Source organism: Pogoniulus pusillus, chromosome 10 (genome assembly GCF_015220805.1).
Source record: "Pogoniulus pusillus isolate bPogPus1 chromosome 10, bPogPus1.pri, whole genome shotgun sequence".
Taxonomy (NCBI): Eukaryota; Metazoa; Chordata; class Aves; order Piciformes; family Lybiidae; genus Pogoniulus; species Pogoniulus pusillus.
In genome coordinates, this window is record NC_087273.1 from 40,208,292 (window position 1) to 40,232,661 (window position 24,370).

The 24,370-nt window shown below is 61.8% G+C and overlaps 1 protein-coding gene across 1 annotated transcript in view; it reads right to left on the bottom strand.

Annotated features, from left to right (window-relative positions):
• SMCHD1 (structural maintenance of chromosomes flexible hinge domain containing 1) overlaps positions 1-24,293 on the bottom strand; it is a 42,875-nt gene extending 18,582 nt beyond the window's left edge. The window contains exons 1-26 of the mRNA XM_064150344.1: positions 23,647-24,293; positions 19,037-19,112; positions 17,576-17,737; positions 16,608-16,690; positions 16,392-16,522; positions 15,195-15,309; positions 14,283-14,402; positions 13,866-14,032; positions 13,185-13,278; positions 12,803-13,013; positions 12,022-12,142; positions 11,753-11,936; positions 10,138-10,335; positions 9,922-10,035; positions 9,468-9,574; positions 9,189-9,271; positions 8,938-9,051; positions 7,665-7,742; positions 7,465-7,584; positions 6,530-6,674; positions 6,145-6,241; positions 4,868-4,940; positions 3,983-4,122; positions 3,393-3,527; positions 2,437-2,664; positions 1,430-1,578 (exon numbers count right to left, since the gene is read on the bottom strand). Of these exons, the coding sequence (XP_064006414.1) occupies positions 1,430-1,578; positions 2,437-2,664; positions 3,393-3,527; positions 3,983-4,122; positions 4,868-4,940; positions 6,145-6,241; positions 6,530-6,674; positions 7,465-7,584; positions 7,665-7,742; positions 8,938-9,051; positions 9,189-9,271; positions 9,468-9,574; positions 9,922-10,035; positions 10,138-10,335; positions 11,753-11,936; positions 12,022-12,142; positions 12,803-13,013; positions 13,185-13,278; positions 13,866-14,032; positions 14,283-14,402; positions 15,195-15,309; positions 16,392-16,522; positions 16,608-16,690; positions 17,576-17,737; positions 19,037-19,112; positions 23,647-23,832 (3,431 nt within the window). The 5' untranslated portion in view covers positions 23,833-24,293. The remainder of the gene's footprint in view (positions 1-1,429; positions 1,579-2,436; positions 2,665-3,392; positions 3,528-3,982; positions 4,123-4,867; positions 4,941-6,144; positions 6,242-6,529; positions 6,675-7,464; positions 7,585-7,664; positions 7,743-8,937; positions 9,052-9,188; positions 9,272-9,467; positions 9,575-9,921; positions 10,036-10,137; positions 10,336-11,752; positions 11,937-12,021; positions 12,143-12,802; positions 13,014-13,184; positions 13,279-13,865; positions 14,033-14,282; positions 14,403-15,194; positions 15,310-16,391; positions 16,523-16,607; positions 16,691-17,575; positions 17,738-19,036; positions 19,113-23,646) is intronic.
• Between the last annotated feature and the right edge of the window lie 77 nt (positions 24,294-24,370).

Consider the following 24,370-nt stretch of genomic DNA (forward strand, 5'->3'; position numbering starts at 1 on the left):
GCAGCTTCCACCCCAGCCTGACCAGGGCAGCTTACCAGGCACTGCTGAGAGAAACCTTAGGGGGTCAAGGGGACCTGCAAGAGCCTGCCCAGCAGTGGCTCACCACAGGGCACAGCAGCAGCCCGAGAGAGCACAGCCCCAGCAGCTCAGCTCCTGCTAAAAGCTCAGCTGCGCAGCACCCCCTGGAGCAGCCACACTCAGCCTGTCCTGAACCTCACCAAATGTCTCCATGTTAAATGCCTTTTAAATAATGTGGCTTCATGAGCCCCACCTGTTCTGCACCCCCCCCCCCCACCGAGTGCCAGCAGGAACCCTGCTTTGCCCAGAGCTACCCCAGCCTGCCCTGCTCACCATAGTCCTGATTGACCACTGTCATGTTTCTAGTGACCCAAACCCAGAGCCTACGCTGAGAGACACCCTAAAAACAGACCCAGACTGCCAGGGCCTCTCATGTGCCCTGCCTGGGTGCTTCTGAGGCACCCCAGCCTCTCCCTCTCCTCACCTGCAGGCTTTGTGCTGGCTCCCCAGGCACTGAGGAGTCACCTGGCACCTCTCAGCGCCTTCGGAGTTACTGGCACAGAGGTTTTCACTCCTTTTGTGTGCTCTCAGCCACAAGGAACCTGAGCCCTGTAAAACCCCCCACTGGAGTGGCCGCCGGGGAAACCCTGAACCCAAGCTCCTTGATCTGCAGCTGCTTCCCAGGCAGCAGTGCACAGAGACAGATCCCACTGCAGAGAGCCAGCCCTGCTCTGCTCCTGGCCAGAGGGAAGGACCCAGCCTGCTGCACTGCACTCCGCAGGGCTGAGCTCCCCAGGGCTGCAGAGCTGCTGCCCCAGCATTGCAGCAAGCAGCTCCCAGGCTTCAGAGAGCCTCAGTAGAGCATATTTGCCCTTCCTGCACTCCCTCCTTCCCTCTTTCCTTCCTGCACTCCTTCTTTCCTTCCCTCCTCCTTCCTGCTGCAGCTGCCCTGTGCCAGCTGTGCTGCCCTGCAGCCCTCCTGCAGCATAGCAGCTCACAGCCAGGCTCCTCTCCTCAGCTGAGCAAGGCTGCAGCGGGCACAGCAAACTGCCCAGAGGCACCAAATGGCAGCTTGGGGCTCACTCTGCAGCCTGCCACTCCTGACTGAGGAACCAGAGGTGAGCATCCAGGGTTTGGCCTTTACCCTCCCAGCCCTCTCTTAACCTTCTAACCTCATACCCTCACCGTCAGCTTCCAGGGAATAATGCCAGGTGCTGCCAGGGCCACTTTCTGCTGGCCTCCAAGCCAAAGCAGCTGTCTGAGCAGCTGATGTCTCCTGGGAGCTTTCCCAGGCCCCTGCCAGCTCATCTGCTTGCTGCTTCCTGCAGGAAGGCTTCCTCTGCACCTTCCCCGGCCGCAGAGCTGCCAGCCCCCGGGCCGCAGGGGCGGCGGCGCTGGCCCCGGCACACACCTGACGGTGAAGGCGCTCTCCAGAGAGACGTGGTCGTCCAGGTAGGTGATCAGGCAGTACCGCACGTCCTTCACCGAGGTGGGCACCTTCACGTTGGGCAGCAGGCCCTGCATCAGCTGCTCTTTGTTAATTTTGGGGGTCCAGTTCACCTAGAACGGGGATGTCTGCCATCAGCTGAGGGGCAGCGAGCAGCGCAGAGCTCGCCTCCGGACAGCTGGAACCGCCACCAGCACCCGCAGCTGCCCTGCGGCTGCCAGCACACGCAGGGGCTCTGGAAAACCTCCGGCCCAACCAGAACAGACATCGCACCGCACAGGATGGACTAGGCTGGGAGGGACCTCAGGGGTCACCTGCTCCAGGCAAAGAGCTGAGGGAAAACCTCCCCAGCAAACACCTCTGGTGGAGCTCTCCCTTCGGTTCAGCTCCACAGCCAGAGGGCCCAAGAGGGAAGGTCTCTGCTCGAGGTTCCTCAAAGCTGGGGCAGGCCCAGAGCTGCAGAATCACGACTGTCAGGATGGTGTCCTGTGTTCAGTTACATGCCTGGCTCCACAACACTGCCCTGAAGTTTTAGCATCATTGCTTGGGTGGGAAAAGTCCACTGAGATCATCAACCCAACCCCACCATGGCCACAAAGCCATGTCCCCAAGTGCCATGGCCAAGGGTTTCATGAACCCCTCCAGGACTGGGGACTTCACCGCCTCCCTGGGCAGCCTGCTCCAGGACCTGACCACTCTTGCACCACAGAAACTGCTGCTAAAATCACAGCTCCAGGCATCAGGCTGGAAGGGACCCTGGAAGGCTCTGCTGGCCAAGCCCCTGCAGCCAGCAGGGAGCTCCCTGCACGACCTCAGCCTGAATTTAATGTTCACCGAACTCCTCCAAACGATTAAGCAGGAAGCGAAGTTCCCACATTGACACAGCCCTGAGGAACAGGACTCTGCAGGCTGAGCTCTGCAGCAGAGCCAGAGCCTGCCCCAGATGCTGCTGCTGCCCCAGCAGGCCCCACCTTGATCTTGTCTGCCATGGCTGGAGTCAGGTGGATCTCCCTGTCCCCCTCGTCGTACATCTGGAAGATGAGGTTGTGCATCACATCCCCAGCCACCCAGTTGATCTCATCCTGGTGCTTGATCTGGATGGCTTTCTGCCCATCCATGCTCAGGATCTGCAGCCTGGCCACGTGGCTGCTGGGCAGCAGCTTGATGATCTTCTCCACTGCTGGCACCTCCTTACAGTTCTGGACACGGAGAAAGAGAAGTGCAGTCAGGGTAATGAGCACAAACAGCAGCCCGTGGCAGCCTGGGGCACTGCTCAGGGGCACCAAGTCCCCAGGGGTCAGAAGTGAACCGAAGGAGGTGGCAGAACACTGGCAGCTTTCAGCAGGCTCCAGGAAGGGTGCTGGCTGGTGCAAAAGCAGGGACTCTGGGAATTCTTGGGGTGGAAGAGGCCTCGAAGATCCTGGAGTCCAACCACCAACCCAGCACTGCCAGGCCACCATGGCCCTCAGCACCACATCTCCACACCTTTGAAACTCCTGCAGGGATGGAGGCTCCGCCACCGCCCTGGACAGTGTGGGCCAGGCCTTGGCACCCCTCAAGGGGCAGAAATTGCTCCTCATGTCCAACCTAAGCCTCCTCTGGTGCATCCTGGGAGAACAGCCTGTCCCCCAACCTTGCAGGGAGCTGTAGAGAGTGAGGACGTGTCAGCCACTCCTCCCAGCTCTGTACCACCGGCAGGCTGCCTCAGCCTCCACCCCATCCCCCGCCGAGGCCAGTGAGGAAGATGCTGAACAAGACTGGAGCCAGCCCTGACCCCTGGTAAAGCCCAGGAGCCACAGCCAGTGAGGTGCCCAGGCTGATGGTGATGAGAAGCTCCTGGGGTTCAGCTGGTTCCCAGAGGAGTCCAGGAGAGGGAGCAGGCAGCAGCAGAAGCTGGGGCCCAGCCAAGCAGCCCAGCAACACTCACCAGCAGCTCGATCCTGGCTTTCAGGATCTTGTCCTTCTTGATGTTCTGCACCTGTATGACAGGCCCCGTCAGGATGTTGGTGCCGCCGTTGCTGCAGTCCACCGAGTACACAGGCAGGTTGGAGGTGCCTAGGAACTGGGGCAGGGGAGCCAGGCCTCAGCTGATGGCTGCTGGCCAACCACAGCCAGGCTTAGGTACAGCTCAGAGGGGTAAATCCCAGGCTCCCACAGCCCTGCGAGGTCAGCCCCCGCAGGCCAGAGACGTGTGGGCGAAATCAAGAGGCAGTGTCAGAAGTGAGAGCAGAGCAGGGTTAGATGGGATGTGAGAAATGAGTTCTGCACCAGCAGGCTGGGGGAACCCTGCAACAGGCTGCCCAGGAGGTAGTTGAGGCCCCAGCCCTGGAGGCAGTCGAAGTGAGGCTGGACACGGCTCTGAGCAACTTGCTCTAGTGGAGGATGTCCCTGCTGGAGGCCCTTTGGAGGTCTCCTCCAACCCATCCTGCGGCTGCCAAGGTGCAGACACTTCCAGAGCCTCGCTGAGGACAATCAGCCCTGCCAGCAGCCCCAGCAGGTCCTCCCCAGGCCTCTCACCTTGCAGTGCACGACGAGGCGCGGCTGGGCGGTGATGTTCCCGGCCTCGTCCAGCACCTCCACCTGGAAGGGGAAGGCTGTGCCGTTCTCGATCTTCAGCACCTCCGACACGGGCTTCACCCGCAGCTGGTGCGGGGGACCTGGCGGCACACAGGGGCACTGCAGGGCTCTGCCAGCTGGCAGTTTGCAAGGCCAGGCTGCAGGGTACCCACGGGACCAACACAGAGGCCAGATCCAGAGCAGAGGTTTATGCTGAAGAACTTCCCCAGCTCCACTCTCAGCCTGCTCTGCCTCAGCTCCAAACCATTGCCCTTGGCCTGGCTCAGGCCCCCTCAGCACAAGTCCCTCTGCAGCCTTCCTGCAGGCTCCCTTCAGGCCCTGGCAGCAGCTCTGAGGTGCCCCTGGAGCCTTCTCCTCTGCAGGCTGCATCTCCCCAGCTCCCTCAGCCTGTGCTCACAGCAGAGCTGCTCCAGCCCTGGCAGCATCTTTGTGGCCTCCTGTGGGCTCTCTCCAGCAGCTCTGTGCCCTCCTCCTGCTGGGGACAGCAGAGCTGGGAGCAGGACTGGAGGTGAGGTCTGAGCAGAGCCAAGGGGCACAATGCCCTCTCCTGCCCTCTGCCCACCCTCCTCTGGCTGCAGCCAGCACACAGCTGCCTGCTGGGCTGCAGGAGGGCACTGCTGGCTGCTGGGGAGCTGCTCAGCACCCAACACCCCCAAGGCTCTTTCTTCAGGGCTGCTCCCAACCCACTCTGCCCCAGCTTGGATTTGTGCCTGGCCCAGCCCAGCTTCATGTCTCTTCAGCCTGCATACTGATGAGCTACAGCAGCCTCTGTAGCAGGACCACAGGGGCAGGCACAGAGCCCCTGGCTGTGTGGAGGGTACTCACCAGGCTGCACTCTGATCTTAAGGGTCTGAGTGTCTTCCTTCAAACCAGGCAGAGTAACCTTCATGTTGAAGTTCTGGTGGAAGAACATTTTAGATACTAAGCTCACTCCAAAGCAGATCATCAGTCACAGCTCCCAGAGCTTTACATGGCACAACCCCAGCCACACTTTCCTGCCCTGCTCCACACTTCAGGGTGGGTTTTCTCCCCTCTGTCACAATCTGCCTTTCTCATGCTCTGCTGCCCAGGGATGTTCACCCAGGAGGTGCAGCACTTTAATGCATTGGCATCAGGAGCAGCCACCACCACCTGCAGCAAAGGACACATACTGGAAGCCAGAAGGTGCCACCTCAACAGGAGGAGAAGGTTGCTGGAGGCCTGGAGCAGGCAGGTTGTGGAGCCTCCTCCTCTGCAGAACTTCAAGACTCATCTGGATGCTTCCTGTGTGACCTGTCATGAGTGATCCTGCTCTGGCAGGGGAGTTGACTTGATCTCTAGAGGTCACTTCCAACCCCACCACTCTGTGATTCCTGCTCACAGGCTGCTTCAGAGGGAAAAAAAAGTGTCCCAGCTCAAATCAAGCAGTTTTCAAGGCCAAGTCTGCAGGTTCTGTGGCCAGTACTCCCCCACCACTTGCCTGAAGGCAGGCACAGAAGGACCATCCAGCTCCTAAGGACTAAAATGCACCACCTCAACTCATCCTCTCATTCAATCAGAATGAAGCACTGTAGTCAATAACCTTTGTGATCAATCAGTCACCAACAGCCACAGAATGGTAGGGCTAGGAGGGAGCCTGCAGAGATCATCCAGCCCAACTCCCCTGCCACAGCAAGGCCACCTAGGGTAGGCTGCATAGGAAGGCATCCAGGCTCTCTGGTCAATAATCCTCCAGGCTGGATGGAGCCTTCATCCCCCGGGCCAGCGGGAGGTGTGCCTGCCCATGGCAGGGGGCTGGAACTGGATGAGCTTTGAGGTCCCCCCACGAATTTCACACAAACAGGTTTTGGCTCTCTGCTTGGTTTTGCCTTTTGCTCACAGAACCACAGAATGGTTTGGGATGGAAGGGCCCTTAAAGACCATCCAGTTCCAACCCCCTGCTCATTAATATCTTAATTGATTAACTCCCTGGGGGTGTTCAAGGCCAGTCTGGGTGAGGCCCTGAGTCTACCTGAGAGGTGTCTCTGTCTGAGGTTGGAGCAGATGAGCTGTGGGGTCCTTCCCAGCCTGAGCCCTTCTAGGATGCTCTGATTTAACTCAGACTCAAGAATGCTGGAGCGTACCTTGCCCTGGCAGCTGTTTATAGAGCCTTTGACAGTGACCCCCTTGATCATGCTCTTGGCTCCTGTGGTCACTTCTCGGTAGTGCAAGGTCAGCCCACTGGGAAAGCAGAGAAGACAGAGCAGGGGCAGGGTTAGAGCAAGGCTGCTTCCATTCACAAACCACTTCACATCTTCCTGGGTGTTTTAACACCCAAATCACTTTCAGACCCACCCTTACGTGCCTTAACAGACACCCGCTTTGAGGGGCTCCCATGTCAGCTAAAGCCCAACCACCAATCAACTTAAGCATCCCCTCAGGCCACCCTGGACATGGCTTCACTCAGGTTGTGTGAAGAAAGGCACAAAAGCAACCCCAAAACAACGCAGCCTGAGACGGTTCAGTTACCTGACTTCAAGGACTGGTTTAAGGTCAGGCAGGAGCTGCGTGGTGTGGCCAAACTCATCCTGCAGCTCCAGGGGGATGTTGAAGGGGACCCCAACCCGACAGGGCAGCTCCAGGAGACCGACAGAAAACTTCTCTGCTTTGCCCTCTAAGAGAGAAGAGGGGAGGCAGGGGATTTCACAGCAAGCAATCCAGCAGGCCCAGGAGGAGCCAGGGGTGCTCCTTGGTTTGCTCTTAAAGCTGCACTTAAGCCCAGTGGTTTGCAGAGCCTGCCTGCTTGTTGCCTGCTCCCCTTCTCTGACCTCACAAACCCAGGAGCTAAACCAGCTGCACACTGGGGTGCAGGCAGCACCCTCGGGAAGCCCAAACTGGCACCAACACAGCAGCGCCTTCTGGATAGGCTGCCTTGGGCACTCCACTGCTTTGGTTCTGCTAGAGCAGAATCCTTCGTTCGGCAAAACCTCTCTTTGTGCTGCAGCTGCCCCAGAGCAGGGAAGCAGAACCTGCCTGTCAGTGCCACAAGGAGGCCTCACCCACAGGGCGGTGAGAGCTTGAGTGAGAAGGAGGAGGCTGTGCAGCGATGTGCAGGTCAACACTGCCCCCCTCTGCGCCGCCAGGAGCGCCTCCCTGAGCCTGCAGACGGCCTGGGCAAGGTTTGGTTTCGGCATCATTGATGGACAAGCACTGAGCCAGGAGCTGTGATGGAGAAGGCTAATCCTCTGCTGCCCAAAGCCACCTTCACACCCTGCCTGCTGGGCTGCAGGAGGGCACTGCTGGCTCCTGCGATGCTGCCCAGCACCCAACACCCCCAAGTCCCTCTCTTCAGGGCTGCTCCCAACCCACTGTGCACCCAGCCAGGTTCTGTGCCTGAGATTACCCAGGGCAGTCGATCCTGGCTCAGTTCTTGCCCAGGACAGCAACTCGTGCCTGGTTCTTACCTATAATGGTGAACCTGAAGACTTTGGAGGGCAGCGGCCTGCCCGCGTAGGTGTCGGCGTTGCTCTCGTTCAGCACCACCTGCAGCTTCAGGGTGTAGTTGCCCAACTTCTGCAGGTTCTCTGGACACAAATGCAAAGGCAGTCAGAGGGCAGGGAGGAGCAGAAGCTCCACGAAGAGCCAAGACTGCCCTGGCACATACCCATTTTTTTAAACCAGTAGGGCCACTTGCCCCCGTGCTGGCTGATGTGGGAGATGATTTCTTTGTTGCCAGTGGGTGCTGCAAAACAAGCAAGGGGGCAGGTTTTCAGCCACAGTCCTTGAGTTTTACTACCATTAGTCACTCTGCTACAGCCACCCTCCAGTCAACGACACAGGTCACTGCCAGGAGATGAACTCCACACCTAATCCCACTCCCAATGGCGGTTCCCAGTCTCAGACACCCCAGCAGCTCTGGCAAGCTGGATGTGCTCAGCCCCTTGGTGACAGCTTCCCTGCTCAGTGTGACAAATGACCACAAGGAACCAGCTGAAACAGGAGCACCGCTAAAAGGCTGCAGCTGACTGCAGGGCACAGGCCCCAAGCCATTAAAACACCACCTCAAGTCCTACAGCTAACACGAAGCCAAAACCCTTCCACTGAGCTTCCCTCGGCGTCTGACCCACGGCAACCCCAAGTGCCCCACAGAGCTCTGAGCAGATCCCTTAAGCTGCATTTTCCTGAACCCACCTCTGGGCAGCCTGGGCCAGACTCTCCCCACCCTCAGCATCAAACATTTCTCCCTCCTCTTCACTCTCCATCTCCCTCTTGAGTCCAAACCATCACCCCTGGCCCTGTCACAGCAGGTCCAGAGAAGAAGTCTGTCCTCAGGCTTCGCAGAGGTCTCCTTAGCACTGCAAGACCACCAGCAGGTGTCACTGGAGTCTTCTCCTCTGCAGGCTGCACAGTCCCAGCTCTGCCAGCCTGGCCTCACAGCAGAGCCCTTCCAGCCCCCCCACCACTGCTGTGGCCTCCTCTGGCCCTGCTCCCTCAGGTCCCTGACTGTGCTGAGGGCTCTGGAGCTGGAGGCAGTGCTCCAGGTGAGGTCTCAGCAGAGGGGCAGAGCACAGCATTCAGACACAAAAGGTGTGGCAGTGCAGCAGCTGCCAGGTCATCAGACATGGCTTTGGAGCACTATGTGCTCAGATGGGACACTGCCCTGAAAATCCAAAGGTCTGCTCATCTACCAAACTCTAACGAGGATGTGCATGAGGAAATATGGAATCCATAGGCTGGAGAAGCTCTACTGTGAGCACAGGCTGAGGGAGCTGGCGGGGTGCAGCCTGCAGAGGAGAAGGCTCCAGGGCCACCTCAGAGCTGCAGTTGATACTAGTTGAGAGGCGTCCCTGGGCATGCAGGGCGTCTGGAGTAGCTGAGCTCCGAGGTCCCTTCCCAGCTGAGCCACTGTAGGACTCCTTTACCCCTAAGATACTCACAGTGTAAGATAACCTTCAGCTCCACAAGAAGTTTCTTTGACCCTCCATGGCTCGTCCCCGGGAGCTTTTGCATTGCTTCTCCTTTCTTGTTGAGGATTTCTATCCTCAGTGCTCCTGTGTTTGAGAGGAGAAAGGACAGGCTCAGAACGGGCTGTGGACTAGGAGAGACTGGAGACTGCTGGGGGCTTCTCTCCTAGACAAGAGACCCTATAAATGCTGCCCTGTGGCAGTGGGGAGCAAAGCCAAGGTACCTATCGGTGTGCCAGCAAATCTGGTGTCGTTTGGCAACAGCTCATCTCCTTCAGGCCACGTCACTGACAGCTTGTCAGGGAGCCTGGGGAAAAGAACGAGCCAGCAGTTGGCCGGGAGCTGAAAGCCAGGGCAGCTGAGCTGCACTGAGACACAGCGAGGCCGTCTGCGAGCAGCCTCTGGCTCCTGAAGCAGCTGCTGCTGCCCCAGCAGGGAGGGAGCTCCGCGGCGGCTCCTGGGCGGCACCGCAGTGCCTCCGCAGGCAGTGCAGCCGAGCTGACCTTGCCATCTCATCCTCGATGTACTTCTTAATGACACTGTCACACACGGTCCTGTCCAGTTTGGAGATGGGGATGGTCTTCATCTCGGCATACAAGGCCTGAGGCTCCTGAAGACAGCAGAAACAGAGGCCAGTTACCAGCAGCCTGCTGAAGGCAGAGCAGAAACCTCCCTGTGCCAGAGGCCCAGGCAGGCAGGCCTTGACACAAGGCCAAGTGCTAACAAACACTGCCTGGCTTCTCCAGCAGGCATGTCCAAGGCCTGCTGAAATTCCCCAGTGCCAGCATGCTGGGGTGGGAAGGGACCTCCGGAGCTCATCCAGCTCAAGCCCCTGCTGAAGCAGGGCACCCCCAGCAGCTTGGAGCACCTCACCCACCCCCTGGCAGCTGTGAAATTGCTGCTGAAGCCAGCCTGGCCCAGGGCTGCCTAAGCCCCACCCAGGCACTCCTCCCTTACCAAAGCAATCTGAACCTCTCCTCCAGTGGCAAAAATGTCCCCATCGTGGTGGCCATAGAGGAAGAATTTCTCAATGGTCCCATAGAATATTGGCAGAGTCTTCACCGTCTTCACCTGCGAGGAGGAGACAAGGACCCATGGGCACAGCCCTGCAGCCAGGCTCCGTGCCCGCTGCTGGCAGGGTGCAGGCTGGGGCAGAGCTCTGAGCTAACTCACCAGCTGCCCACTCCTGAAGGTTCTGCCGTCCCACTCTATGGCCCCGTAGACTGTCCAGGGGCTCTGCATCCTCTTGGAGGGCAGATCCGTGCGGGGGGTGACGCCCTTGAAGATGGTGAACTTGATCTGCTTGTCGTACTTCTCGTGGCAGTCCTTCAGCCACAGGGCAAACTCCCTGTCGATCTTCATGCGCTGCTCCTGGGGGCACAGGGCAGCTGACACAGCGCCGGGCACGGCCCCAGCGCCAGCTCCCACGGCAGGCATGCCCCCAGCTCCAGCGCCGGGCACGGCCCCAGCACCAGCTCCCACGGCAGGCATGCCCCCAGCTCCAGCGCCGGGCACAGCCCCAGCACCAGCTCCCACGGCAGGCATGCCCCCAGCTCCAGCGCCGGGCACAGCCCCAGCACCAGCTCCAACGACAGGTATGCCCCCAGCTCCAGCGCCGGGCACAGCCCCAGCACCAGCTCCCACGACAGGCATGCCCCCAGCTCCAGTGCTGGGCACAGCCCCAGCACCAGCTCCCACGACAGGCATGCCCCCAGCTCCAGTGCCGGGCACGGCCCCAGCACCGGCTCCAACGACAGGCATGCCCCCAGCTCCAGTGCCGGGCACGGCCCCAGCACCGGCTCCAACGACAGGCATGCCCCCAGCTCCAGTGCCGGGCACAGCCCCAGCACCAGGGTCAGGCTCATGGCCAGAGGAAACCTTTTCCCCAGCACTCGAGGCCCTCCACAGGGAACGTTTTCCACACACACTGTGACACGACTAAACAAAGCTCCCACAGGACCCCAGCAGGCTGTGGTGGGAAGGCAGCTATGGAGCTCACCCAGCCCAGCCCTGCTCCAGCAGGGCACCCCCAGCAGCTGCCCAGCAGCACAGTGCCCAGCTGGGACTGGAAGCTCTCCACACAAGCAGACTGCACAACCTCTCTGGGCAGCCTGCTCCAGCCCTCCAGCACCCTCACACCAAACAACTTTCTCCTCCTGGCTTCCACTGTGTGCCCCTTGGCCTGTCCCTGGGCACCAGTGAGCAGAGCCTGGCCCCAGCCTCTTGCTCCCCACAGGCGCTTCAGCTCTGTCTGAGCATTGCTGAGGTCCCCTCTGGGGCTGCTCCTGTGCAAGCTCTCAGCCCCAGGGCTCTCAGCCTCTGCTGCTCCCAGAGCTGCTTCAAGCCCTCAGCAGCTCTGCAGCCTGCTCTGGGCTCTCTGCAGAACTTCCCTGGCCCTGGCACTGGGCAGCCAGCACTGGCCCCAGCACTGCAGCTGTGGCCTCAGCAGGGCAGAGCAGAGGGCAGGAGAACGCTCCTGTTGATGCCCCCCAGGCACCTCTGGCCTTCTTGGCCAGGAGGGCACACTGCTGGCTCCTGTCGACCTTGCTGCCCCCAGCCCCTCTCCTCTGTGCTGCTCTCCAGCAGTTACTGTCTGAGAACAGAAAGTGCTGAAGCTGCTCTGCCAGATTTCAAGCCCAGAGAGCTGTCTGCTCCCCAGAGCTGCAGCACTGCCCCAGGAGAAGTCCCCTCAGCCAGCAGGCAATCAGAGTGCCAGGGCCAAGTGCCAGGCGTCTCTGTCCGAGGCAGCAGGGCTGGCGAGCAGCAGCGAGCGGAGCCCGGAGCTCACCTGGCCGTTGAAGATCCTGGTGAACAGAGTGTTCTTGTCCTTCAGCTTCAGCTCCAGGTCCATGAAGGTCAGCTTGTTGGTGCTGACCTGGAACTTGTCGTTGGTGAAGAGGGCTCCTGAGATCCTGTTGTAGCACTCGATGGGCGTCAGGCCTCTCTTCTTGGGCGGGGCACACCACTCGAAGCTGCAAGGGGAGCGGAGGGCAGCCTCAGCTCTGCCCAGGGCAGCAGCAGGCTGGGCCGTGCTGGAGGAACGAGATGCCCACTCACTCGTCTACAGAGGTGTAGGGGATTAGCCTTCCGTTCCAGAAGCACTCAAAGATGGGCCTCTTCCCTCGGGCTGCCTTCTGCACGATGAAGCACTCCTCATCGCTATCCTCCTCCACTGGCTCTTGATTAAAAAGAGAAGTCTTCATCAAAACTCTGCTTCGAGAGGCAGAACAAGAAACCCAGAGCAGCCTAAACTGAGGATTGTCTCTGCTGGTGCAGTCAGGACAGCTGTGACCATGCCGAGTTCTACAAGGCTGGAGTTTGGGTTTGCTGCTGAGGAAGAACCAAGCAGAAGCACCAGGGAAACGTTTCCCACAGGGAGTGACAACTGTGATCAAACTGAGCAGAGCTGCAAATCCCAATCTCAGGGTCACTGCTCCTGACTCACACAGAACCCCAGCATGGTGGGAAGGGATCTCTGGAGCTCGCCCAGCCCAAGCCCTGCTCCAGCAGGGCACCCACAGCATCTGCCCAGCAGCACAGTGCCCAGCTGGGGCTGGAAGCTCTCCACACAAGGAGACTGCACAACCTCTCTGGGCAGCCTCCAGCACCCTCACCCCAGAGGTTTCTCCTCACGGTCTGCCTCCATTAAACCAGTTCTGGTTTCTCTGTCATTAAAGCTGAGCAGCAAAGAAGGAGGCAGCAAGACTCCAGACCAGGTCTGGAGCAGTCTGGGATGTGTCCCTGCCCCAGGCAGAGAATTAAACTGGATGGTCTCCAGGGTCCCGTCCAAGTCAACCCCCTCTGTGCCCGCCTGGCAGGCAGGGCAGCTGTCACTCACTGGACGGGAAGCAGGGATCATCAGGGTAAGTCTCCCTGTCGTAGAGGAAGGGGTGGTAGCGGATGATGCCCTCCACGATGCCCTCCCCCTCCACCAGCGCCTTGAACTCGAAGCTGTCGGCGGCGGTGCTTATGTAGAGGGTCTGCATGTCGTCCCTGATCTCCCGCAGGTTCACCAGCTTGGGCACCTTGCCCTTCTCAAACATGGCGATCTGAGAGGGCAGACCAGCGGGTGACTCCCTCAGCCCCAGCCGCGGCCGCAGGAGCACTGCTGCTGGAACCAGCGGTGCCAGCGCTCCAGCGCCAGAGGCAGCTTGCGGGGTGCTGCTGGAGGGCACAGCCCAGGCTGCAGGGCGCAGGGGAAGCAGCCTGGGCTGACTCACCTGAATGTCGATGTTGTTGAAGGGGCTGCAGTCCTTGGCGGCAGCGCTGCTCTCGTTGCCCTTGGGCCCGTGGATGTAGTAGTGGTAGATGTGGCTGCAGGGGAAGGAGCACACCTCAGAGAGGACCTGCGGCAGCCCCTGGCCTCACGGCACTGCATGGCTGCCACTCTGCTGCACAGCACAGGGACTGCTGCAGTCAGGGAGAGAGGAGTCCCCTGCAGGCACACAGCGGGTTGGGTTGGCAAAGCCCTTCCAGCTCACCCACTTCAACCATTCTGCACCTCCACCCATGCTGGGGCTGAGCCACGGCCCTCAGCACCACAGCTCTGCCTTCTGGGAACAGCTCCAGAGGTGGGCATTCAGCCACCAAACTGGGCAGCCTGGGACAGGCTTGGGAACCCTTTCAGGGAGGAAGTTTATTCTCATGTCCAACCTAAACCTCCTCTGGGGCAACTTGAGGCCACTTGCTCTTGTCCTGCCTCTTGCGCCTTGCGAGCAGAGCCCAACCCCACCTGGCTTCACTTTCCTGTCAGAGAGCTGCAAAGAGCAAAGAGTTCTGCCCTCAGGCTCAGGCCTGAGCAACCTGCCCTAGCTGGGGATGTTCCTGCTGGCTGCAGTGGGGGGACAAAAAGGGGTTAATTGCTCATGCTAGCTGCAATTCACATCCCACCCCCAACTCACGCCAGCTGCCGTGTCCAGAGGTGGAAGTAGTTCTTCAGGTACTGCATGTGGTCAGGCTGGACCCCTGTGATGACAACGGCTGTGAAGCTCTCTTTGCCCCTCTCCTCTAGGATCAGGTTATGGAGAAACTTTTCGTCATCACTCGTGATGTGAGAGGAGTCAGAGGGCTGCAGAGACAGGCAAGAGGAGCAGGAGTGGCAGCTGGCTCTGGGAGCTGCTCCAGCACTGCCACGTCCTCCTCCTGCTGGGGCACCAGCATCTTTCTACACTCCGGGTACAAACGGCTCAGTAAGACACGTGCTGAACGCCTGAGGGACAGCCTGAGGGACAAGCCAAGTCCTCCAAGGAGGCTGCGCAGAGAAACGCTGCCCAGCTGGGGGAGGCTCTCCCGCGGCAGCTGAGCCTGGAGCCTCTTACCTTCCTGTTTCGGATGTAGCCGCTGTAGATCGATTCTCTGTTCTTCTCCTTCTTCTCAAAGTCCTCTTTGGACAGGACAAGCTCGTGAACATCTTGAGAGTCTGCAGGCTTGCTGATCATCTGCTTGTGCCAAAGACAGGGTGGGCACCAGCCACACCAGGTTTAAAATGAGCCAGATGGACAAGCACAGACTCACAGCTTGCTTGGGCTGGGCAAGGACCTCTCAGGCTCATCCCGTCCAAGCCCCAGCAGGCAACAGGGACATCTCCAGCCACAGCAGGCTGCTCACAGCCCCAGACAGCCTGACCTGCTCTGGTGCTAGCCACGGGGCAGCTCCCAGCTCTCTGGTTAACTCTGGAGACACCTGATGGCTGACAATCACCAGGCGACATGGGCTCCCCACTGCTGGGTGCAGTAAGTATGCCAAGCTCAGCCTTGGCAGCTGCCAGCAGCCATGAAGGCAGAGGGTGGCCCTGCTGGGTCAGAACCCAGCTGTCTTGCAGCACAAGGGCAGGTGTTGCCCACACTCACAGCCCCTCCTCTCCTAAGCAGCTGCCAGGAACCAGTGCTGGGCGAGGAGGCAGAAGCCTCCCAGGCCGTGCAGGTGCCCAAGAGGGGCAGGGCTGAGTGGATGGACTTGACGATCCCAAAGGTCCAGCCTCAAACACTGCATAAGCCTAAGTGCCCTGGCACTTGGAGCATCACTGGGCAAAGTGGCGGCGCCTGTGCCCATGCCGCGGGGCAAGGCTTGCTGCTGGTGGAATGTTTGCTATGGCAGACACCCCAGGTGGGCCCGGGACAGTGCCGGAGCCTGGCAGCCCTCCCTGCTGCCCACTGGCAGCTCTGCGAGTGCCCTGCTGGCCCTTACAGATGATGCGAGGATGCTTTCCAGGAAGGCTGAGGTTGACTCACCCTGGCAGACTGCCCCACGAAGAACACTGCCTGCTTGCCCCCGACCCCAAAGTAGGAGATGTCGCTGTTGAGGCTGCGCGGCACTGGCACCGGGCGGACGTAGCCGGAGTGGTCGCTGCGGGGACAGGCGCGGGTGAGCTCCCGGGAGAGGCAGCTCCGAGCAGCACAGCCTGAGCTGCAGCTGCCGACAACTCCTCCACGTGGTGCAAAATCCACCACAGGATCCCAGAGTGGCTCAAACTGGTAGGGACCTCAGAGCCCTGCTCCAGCCTCCTGCCATGCCCAGGGACACCTCTCAGCTACACTCAGCTGCTCAGGCCTCACCCAGCCTGGCCTGCAGCACCCCCAGGCAGGAGGCAGCCACAGCCTCCCTGGGCAGCCTGTGCCAGGCTCTCACCACCCTCACACTCAACAACTTCTGCCTCAGCTCCACTCTCAGCCTGCTCTGCCTCAGCTCCAAACCATTGCCTTTGGCCTGGCTCAGGCCCCCTCAGCACAAGTCCCTCTGCAGCCTTCCTGCAGGCTCCCTTCAGGCCCTGGCAGCAGCTCTGAGGTGCCCCTGGAGCCTTCTCCTCCTCTGCAGGCTGCACCCCCCCAGCTCCCTCAGCCTGTGCTCACAGCAGAGCTGCTCCAGCCCTGGCAGCATCTTTGTGGCCTCCTGTGGGCTCTCTCCAGCAGCTCTGTGCCCTCCTCCTGCTGGGGACAGCAGAGCTGGGGGCAGGACTGGAGGTGAGGTCTGAGCAGAGCCAAGGGGCACAATGCCCTCTCCTGCCCTCTGCCCACCCTCCTCTGGCTGCAGCCAGCACACAGCTGCCTGCTGGGCTGCAGGAGGGCACTGCTGGCTGCTGGGGAGCTGCTCAGCACCCAACAGCCCCAAGGCTCTTTCTTCAGAGCTGCTCCCAACCCACTCTGCCCCAGCCTGGATTTGGGCTAGTCTGACCCAGCTGCAAGACCCTGCAGTTGGTCTTTCTCAAGCCCTCTGCAGGACAGAGCCAGCCCCCAGCTGTCTGTAGGCAGCTCAGACAGGCCCAGAACAGAACAGCCCAGCAGAGACCTTTAGTGCTTCTCTGCTGCCTGCCTATAAAGATGCCTCCAGAGGCTCAGGGCCTGACAGGTCCTGACAAAGGGCTGCAGCAGCTGCCTCACAGTGACAGTCCCCAGCTGCCACCAGAAGAGCTGTTCAGTGCTCACTCTGACCTCTCAAAGTCCCCCTGCCTGGTGAACTTGGACAGTCTGTACACGGCCCAATTGTTGAGCTGCTTAGAGGTCATCCCCCTGCCATTGTCCATCACAGCCACCGCTGGCTTCCCTTGGGACTCATCGAAGAGCTGCGGGGGCAGAAGAGGAGAAAACAAGGAGCACCAAACACAGCAACCCCCAGGCCCCAGGAGCCAGCAGGCAGCTTCCCCTCACCAGCTTGATCTGGATGCTCCTGATGCCGGTGTTGTGGGAGGTGGCCGACAGGGAGTTGTCAATCAGCTCTGCCAGGGCAAAGGCTGCAGGGAGAGAAGGACAACAGCTCTGGCAAAGTCTTCTCCTCACCCAGGCACTCAGCAGCTGCTGCTCAGCCGGCAGGGGGACACTGCCTAGGCACCGAGAGGCACTGCCAGAGCCACCAGAACCAAACCTGCTCTGCAGAGGCTTCACCTCTGGTGGGCACTGCCCCTCAGGGCTTGCAGCTGGCTGCTCACTGCAGCAGACATGGCCGTGCCTGGGGACAAGTGTGTGACACCCTGGGGAACACTACGGTGTGTCAAGAACTGACTTCTGCAAGCACAGCAGCACAGCTGAGGGGGAAGGACCTGGGAGTGCTGGGGGACAACAAGGTCCCCAGGGGCCAGCACTGCACCCTGATGGGCAAGAAGGCCAAAGGTGTGCTGAGGGGCAGGAAAGAGTGGCCAGCAGGGCAAGAGAGGTTCTCCTGCCCTCTGCTCTGGTGAGGCTCCAGCTGGAGAAGCACCCAAGGAGGCTCCTCTGTAGACCTGGACCATTTGGAGCCCTCTTTGAAGGACAACTTGCACAGAGAGCAGTTAATTGATCTTTGGAGTCAGGGGATGGGCCAGGCTGGAAGGCCCTGTAAAGCCCATCCAGTGCCAACCCCTGCTACGAGCAGGGACACCTCCCACCAGCACAGCTTACTCCAGGCCTCATCCACAGCCTCCCTAGGCAGCCTGTGCCAGGTTCCCCCCACCCTCATTGTAAGAATTTCTCCCTCCTCTGCAGTCTCAACCTGTCCTCTCCCAGCTCAAAGCAGTCGTCACCCCAGCAGCCCTTCCCCAGCTCTGCTGCAGCCCTCAGGCACTGCAGGGCCACAGCTGAGGTGTGGCAGCGCAGCCCCTGGCAAGCAGCAGCGCGGGGCAGCGGGCACTGGCAGTACTCACGCAGGGGGTTGTGCCCCTCGCTGGCATAGTACTCGTACATGCCACTCTTCACCAGCGTGTCGTAGTGCGGCAGGAAGTCGATGCGCTCCTTGGTGGCCGACAGCAGCATCTGGTCCACGCTCTGCAGCAGGTACAGCGTCAGCCCATCCTGCACCACCTCACCTGTGGCGACAGCACCAGGGGGCGCTGGGCACGGCTGCGGCCAGGCCCACAGGGCCGGACCTGGGCACTCAGCAGCAGCACTCACTCGGGCTGCACTCAGCCAGCTGCCAGGCACTCACTCGGGATGCACTCAGCCAGCTGCCAGGCACTCACTCGGGCTGCACTCAGCCAGCTGCCAGGCACTCACTCGGGATGCAGGCAGCCAGCTGCCAGGCACTCACTCGGGCTGCACTCAGCCAGCTGCCAGGCACTCACTCGGGATGCAGGCAGCCAGCTGCCAGGCACTCACTCGGGATGCAGGCAGCCAGCTGCCAGGCACTCACTCGGGCTGCACTCAGCCAGCTGCCAGGCACTCACTCGGGCTGCACTCAGCCAGCTGCCAGGCACTCACTCGGGATGCAGGCAGCCAGCTGCCAGGCACTCACTCGGGCTGCACTCAGCCAGCTGCCAGGCACTCACTCGGGCTGCACTCAGCCAGCTGCCAGGCACTCACTCGGGCTGCACTCAGCCAGCTGCCAGGCACTCACTCGGGATGCAGGCAGCCAGCTGCCAGGCACTCACTCGGGATGCAGGCAGCCAGCTGCCAGGCACTCACTCGGGATGCAGGCAGCCAGCTGCCAGGCACTCACTCAGGATGCAGGCAGCCAGCTGCTAGGCACTCACTCGGGCTGCACTCAGCCAGTTGCCAGGCACTCACTCATCTGCCATGCCCTGTAACCCACCAATTCCTCCTGTCCGTTGCAGAGCCTGGGACAGGAGGCTAAACGCTGCCCCTGTCTCAGGTCACCAGGAGGAGCAGATGCCCAGTACCTCCTGGAAGCAGCTTTGCCCCACTACTGGTGCAGTGCCAAATGGTTTGTCAGCCACTGCTGTCACACAGCACCAGCAGGCAGCCTGGGGGCCTCACGGGTAGAAGCTCAAACAGCTGTCTGCATCTGCCTATCCAACATCCCAGAATCTCAGCATAGTGTGGCTGGAAGGGACCTCTGGAGTCCACCCAGCCCAAGCCCTGCCCCAGCAGGGCACCCACAGCAGCTGCCCAGCAGCACAGTGCCCAGCTGGGGCTGGAAGCTCTCCACACAAGCAGACTGCACAACCTCTCTGGGCAGCCTGCTCCAGCCCTCCAGCACCCTCACACCAAACAACTTTCTCCTGCTCTTCAGCTGCCACCTCCCGGCTTCCACTGTGTGCCCCTTGCCCTGTCCCTGGGCACCACTGAGCAGAGCCTGGCCCCACTCTATTGCCCCCCTCAGGTGCTTCAGCCCTTGCTGAGCACTGAGAAGCTCCTCTCATACTCACTGAAGTTGTCTTCTGTAATTTCCTTCCTGTTGGTGGTGGTGATAACAAAGGCTTCCTCATCAGCTATGCCAAAGGTCTGGAAAAGGCAGAGGTCATCCAGTCAGTGGAGCACTCCAGAGAGCTCCTGGCAAGGAGGCTGGACAGCAGGGCTTGGCTTGGAAGGTCCTCTGTGCCCTCCAGAGGCCCTTTCCAAGGCAGCTCACTCTGTGGAACCTAAGAAACTTCTCCTTTCTCGCCTGGCCAGAGCCCTTTGGTTTTCCAGCTGCTTCCCATCTGTTCCAGTGAGCAGCAGGAGTGTCCAGAGCCACCCTCTGGGGAACCACCTGAGGGCTAGGCAGCAGGCCCCTGCCTGCCCATTGCTGCAGAGGGTGCCCCAGGTGTAGCTGCACTCAGACATCAAGGCAAAGCCTCCTGGCGGCTGGGTACACATCCAAGCCTCGGCTCTGCAGCCTCGGCAGCTGTTCCTGCAGCTCTGAACCTTGTCCTGCTGCTCCCGCGAGTCCCACACTCACCTTTCTGCAGGCAGCCACTGTCTGCCTCTCTGGGTCTTTGAGACCCGAGCCCCAGCCAGCTCTAGTCTCCCCTAATCCCTCCAGGCCTGTGCCACCACTCCACAGGTGGTTTCTGCCCTTCCAGCTGGACTCCTCTCCGAAGCTCTTGGGCCAGCTTGTCCTCACCATTCCCCAGACCTCTCCTTCCCTAGCTCCCAGAGTCTCATCTTTACAACACTGCTGAAGGTCTCCCCAGCAGGCAGCTTTTAGCACCCTCCTCCCCAGCTGTGACCATGCCCATCAGCACAACTGCCCTCCTGGCCCAGCACAACTGCCAAGCTGCTCATGGCACTTGGTGCAAGTGAACCCAGTGGAGATGCCACCAAGAGGTGGATGTCTGGAGCAGCTCTTGCTTTTTTTCTGACTCAGAGCACCCCACCTGGACCTCTCCCATCACACCAGCTTCCATGTGGCAAACCTGTGCAGGAGGAACCCAAACATAAACTGTTCAGAGAAAGAAAAATCACTCCAAAAGTGGCAGGCAAAGCCCTTCCTGGAGGCTCCCAGCTGGCACAGCCTTTGCTCTCCAGCTACCACTGGAGCTTCTCTACCTTCCCTACCTCCCAGAAACTCTCCTGCTCTCCAAGCCCTAGGAAGGGTCCAGGGTTGCCTTCAGGGCAACCAGAAGTCAGAAGCTGGCAGGGGCAGCCTCCTCCCAGTCCTTGCCCCCATTCCACGAGCTCCAGAGCTGCTCAGGCAAGCCCAGCACTGCTGCGTCTCATGGCAGCAGGTCCATCCCGTCCCCCTCCAAAAGGCTGCCCCTAGGAGATAAGCTGCTGGGCCAAGGCTGGCAGCCCTGACTGCAGATAAGCTCTTCCTGGTGTCTGTGCCAGTAGAGTTGTCACTGCGGTGCCCCACACGCCACAGCAGCCAGCGCCAGGCAGCAGTCTGCAGCTGTCCCATCACGTGGATGTGGTCTCCAGGAAGAGAAGGAGATCACCCCTGAGTGAAAGTTAACCTCATGGATGACTTCCTTCAACAGCTACTGTGCATTTAGGCACTGGTCTGATGCCTCTGCTGACCAAGCCCCTCTCAAGCAGAGGACATGACGGTGCCTTGGGCTGACCTGACAGCAGGTTCAGGTCTCGCTCAGCCTCAGCTAAGTGCTGAAGGTGCACACGGTCCTTGCCCTCAGCAGGTGCACACCGCAGGCCTGTTGGCTGTTCTGCTGCAGCCTGTCCAGGTGGACAGCCACAGTCAAGCTGTTGAGGTCAGCCCAGCCTGGGAGCAGCCAGCAGAGTGGCTGTGCTCAGGGGCGTGCCAGCACCATCCCGGGGCAGCACGCTGGCAGCAGCTGTGCTGCAGCAGCCAGGCAGAAAGGTCTTCTTCTAGGGGGAAGCAGGCACAAGCTGCAAACTAAGCCACGGCCTAGGAGAAAAGACAAGACAAGACACCTCCTCAGGAGGGCAGGACTCCTCACCTGGCATCACCACGTGCCAATGCGGCAGCTAAAGCGACCTGAGGACAAGAGCTGCCCGCGGCAGAAGTGTGGGCATCGGAGAAGAAGTCAGCAAAAGCCGTAAGTGACGCACCCCGGGGCACACCCCCGGGGCAGGAAGGTGGCAAAGGTAGGCTGCTCCATGCCCTGCCTGGCATCTACGGAGCAGAGCAGCCCCGGGCCCAGAGCAGCCTGTGCTGAGGCAGCCAACCCCTCCCTGCTGCCCAATGAGAAGGCTACAGCAGTGCCCGATGGCTGCGTTCCACAGCTGGCAGCGCCCACCGCTGCAGAAGGGCAGGCAGGGACCGCTGCTGGAGCAGCGATGGCTCAGGCTCCAACTGCTCCACCCAGGTGTCTCCGTGCCGCTGTTCTCTGCCCCTTGCCAAACAACGTACCCAGCCACAGGGAAGCAGAACAAAAGCCACCTGAGGCCTGGGTGACAGCGCCCAGCCGAGCTGACCGTCCCGGGCCAGCCCCCGCAGCCTGCCTCCAGGAGCCACCTGGAGCCTTTGCTCAGCCACCCTGGAGGGACAGGCGAGCTACTGTCACCTTCCAGAGCCAGGAGCTTCAGAGCCAACACCAACCTCTTCAGGAGGACCTCAGCTGAAGCAGCTGAACACTGACAACTCTGGCAAGGACACCTGCGGTCCTGGGAAGGCACCTCTCAGGCTCATCCGGTCCAAGCCCCTGCAGGCAGCTCCAATCCCCAGCCAGAGCAGGCTGCTCACAGCCCCAGACACCTGCTCTGGTGCCAGCCATGGGGCAGCTCCCTGGGCAGCATGGGCCAGGCTCTCCCCACCCTCAGTGTCAAACGTTTCTCCCTTCTCTCCACTGAGTCTCCCTCTTTGAGTCCAAACCATCACCCCTTGGCCTGTTGCAACAGCCCTGAGAAAAAGTCTGTCCTCAGTTTTCTGAGCGGCCTCAAGAAGACCACCCCTAGATCACTGTGGTGGCCTCCTCTGGACCTGCTCCAAGAGGTGCATGTGCAGAGGACCTATTAAGCAGCATCAAGACACAGCAGAAACCCAGAGGTGGGGCCCTAGAGAGCAGGTGACACCAACCAGGACACCACAGGTCTAGGGGCTGACTCAGTGCCCAGCTCCCAGCTGACGGCCCCAGGTACTTCCCAAGCCAGCTGCAGGCAGCCAGCAGCACCAGCACACTCACTGCTGGAGCAGCCCTGGGTCATGCCCCTGCTGTGTCACAGCAGAGCCACCAGACCACCTCCCGCTGGCTAGGGAAGGAAGAGAAGTGAGGGGAGCCACAGCAGAGCAGCCAGCTGCAGGGGCTCCGTAGGGTACATGGAGCCAGCAGCCAGCTGCAGGGGCCCCGTGGGGTAGACGGCAGCAGCAGGGAGGAGCAGAGCATCAGCTGCCGTGGCGCAGGGTCAGAAAGCGCAGCGCTGGAGCGGCCGAGACCCGGAACTCAGCTACTGCCGGTGCAGCTGTGCCTCCCTGGCTTGGCGCTGGGCTCGGCAGAGCTGCACTCTGACCGCAAAGGTCCAAGCAAAACGATTCCACAGCAGGTAAAGAGCTGTCAGCCAGCAGCACCAAAGCTGCGCTGGGGTTCCCGCAGAAGCCGGATGCGCCTCTCCTTAGGGCCGCACGGGAGCAGCCTCTAAGAGATGCTGCGCAAGGACAGAGGTAGAGCTCCAGCGGCGGCCCCCCTGGGGCATCTCTTCCATTAGATTAACATCCAAGGGAAAAGCTCCGCAGGAGCGACTCGGCAGAAGACTGCCAACGACCCAAGCGTTCGGCAGCAGCTGCTGCCTACAGCCGCAGGAACTGCGTGGGGACCCGACACGGGCTCCAGCCCGACAAGCGCAGGGGCAAGGACGCGCGGTGCCAACGGCGCCCCCAGCCACGGGGAAGCGGCTCCGCAGCAGCTGCACGGCTGCCGCTGCCCTGCCGGTGCCGTGCCGCAGACAGCACAGCCCCGCTCCGCCCGCCGAGCGCGGCCCCGGGACGGAGCCGCGGCCCGTTCGCCTCCCGCGGGAGCTGCTGAGCCGAGCCGGGAGTACGGGGCGCACGGCGGGGAGCTGCCGGGCCCGCTGCTCCCTCCTGGCCCGGCACCGGGGCCGCTCTGCTCTCAGCCCGGGGCGCACGGCGGGGAGCTGCCGGGCCCGCTGCTCCCTCCTGGCCCGGCACCGGGGCCGCTCTGCTCTCAGCCCGGGGCGCACCGCGGGGAGCTGCCGGGCCCGCTGCTCCCTCCTGGCCCGGCACCGGGGCCGCTCTGCTCTCAGCCCGGGGCGCACCGCGGGGAGCTGCCGGGCCTGCTGCTCCCCTTCCGCCCGCCACCAGGGGCTGCTCCGGCCGTTCTCAGCGCCGCGGCAGGTCCGGTACCCAGCGGGAAGAGGCCAGCGCGGCCTCCTCCCGAGGCCCAGGCAGCAGCTGCCCCGGGGAGACACGGCCTGAGGCGGGGAACCAGGCTTGGCGGGAGGAGGATGGAGGAGGCCGCAGGGCCGCCGGGACCGGCCCCCTCGCGCCTCCCCTCGCACGTGGGGCTCGGCGGCAAGCGGCGGCAAGCGGCGGCCGCTGCCTCACGGAACCGGGCGGACGAAGAGCCGAGCCCGTTGGGCACCGCCCGCTCCCGGCTGCCAGCGCTCCCCGGCCCCCCGGTACCTGGCAGACGGCGCTGCGGAAGGCACGGTAGTTGTTCGTGCCGTAGCTCAGCACTTTCTCCTCACGGTCCGCCTGTTCCCGCCGCCGATCGAAGAGAAACACGGTGCGGTCCCCGCTACCGCCGGGGGTCAGCAGCGCCGACCTGCGCCCTCCGCGGCTGCCTCCCGCCGCCGCGTCCGCTGCCATGTCGGGGAGCCAAGGAGACGCGAAGCCGTCCCGCGGCGATGGCGGCGGCGGCAGCCCGCGAGCTCCCCCGCCCGGCGGCTCCGCGCCCAGCGCCGCGCCCCGGGGCCGGGCCGGGCAGGGGCGGCCCGGAAGCGGCGGGGCGAGAGCGGGAAGCGGAGGCCGGCGCTGCGCTCGGGAAGAGCGGCGGGCGAGGGGCCCGCGGCGGCCGCTTCTCGCTCCCGGCCGCGCCCGGGCCGGGCCGAGCGCACTCCCTCGCCGCCGGCACCTCGGCTGTGCCCGGTGCGGCGCGGGAGCTCCGCTGCCTCCCAGCGGCCCGTGGGGCTGTTCCACACGCTCCCGGCGGGAGCAGCTGGCGCCTCGCCGCGGCCGGCGGAGGCAGAGCCTCCAGGGCCCGCCCCTGAACAGACTTCCTCGCTCTAAGGACAGTGAAGGCCTGCCCAAGCCCCCCGGCGAGGTGGCGGAGTCCCCAGCCACGGAGGGGTAGAAAGGAGATGGAAGTGACCACACAAAGGGGGAGAGCGGCAAGGGAGAGGCCGCC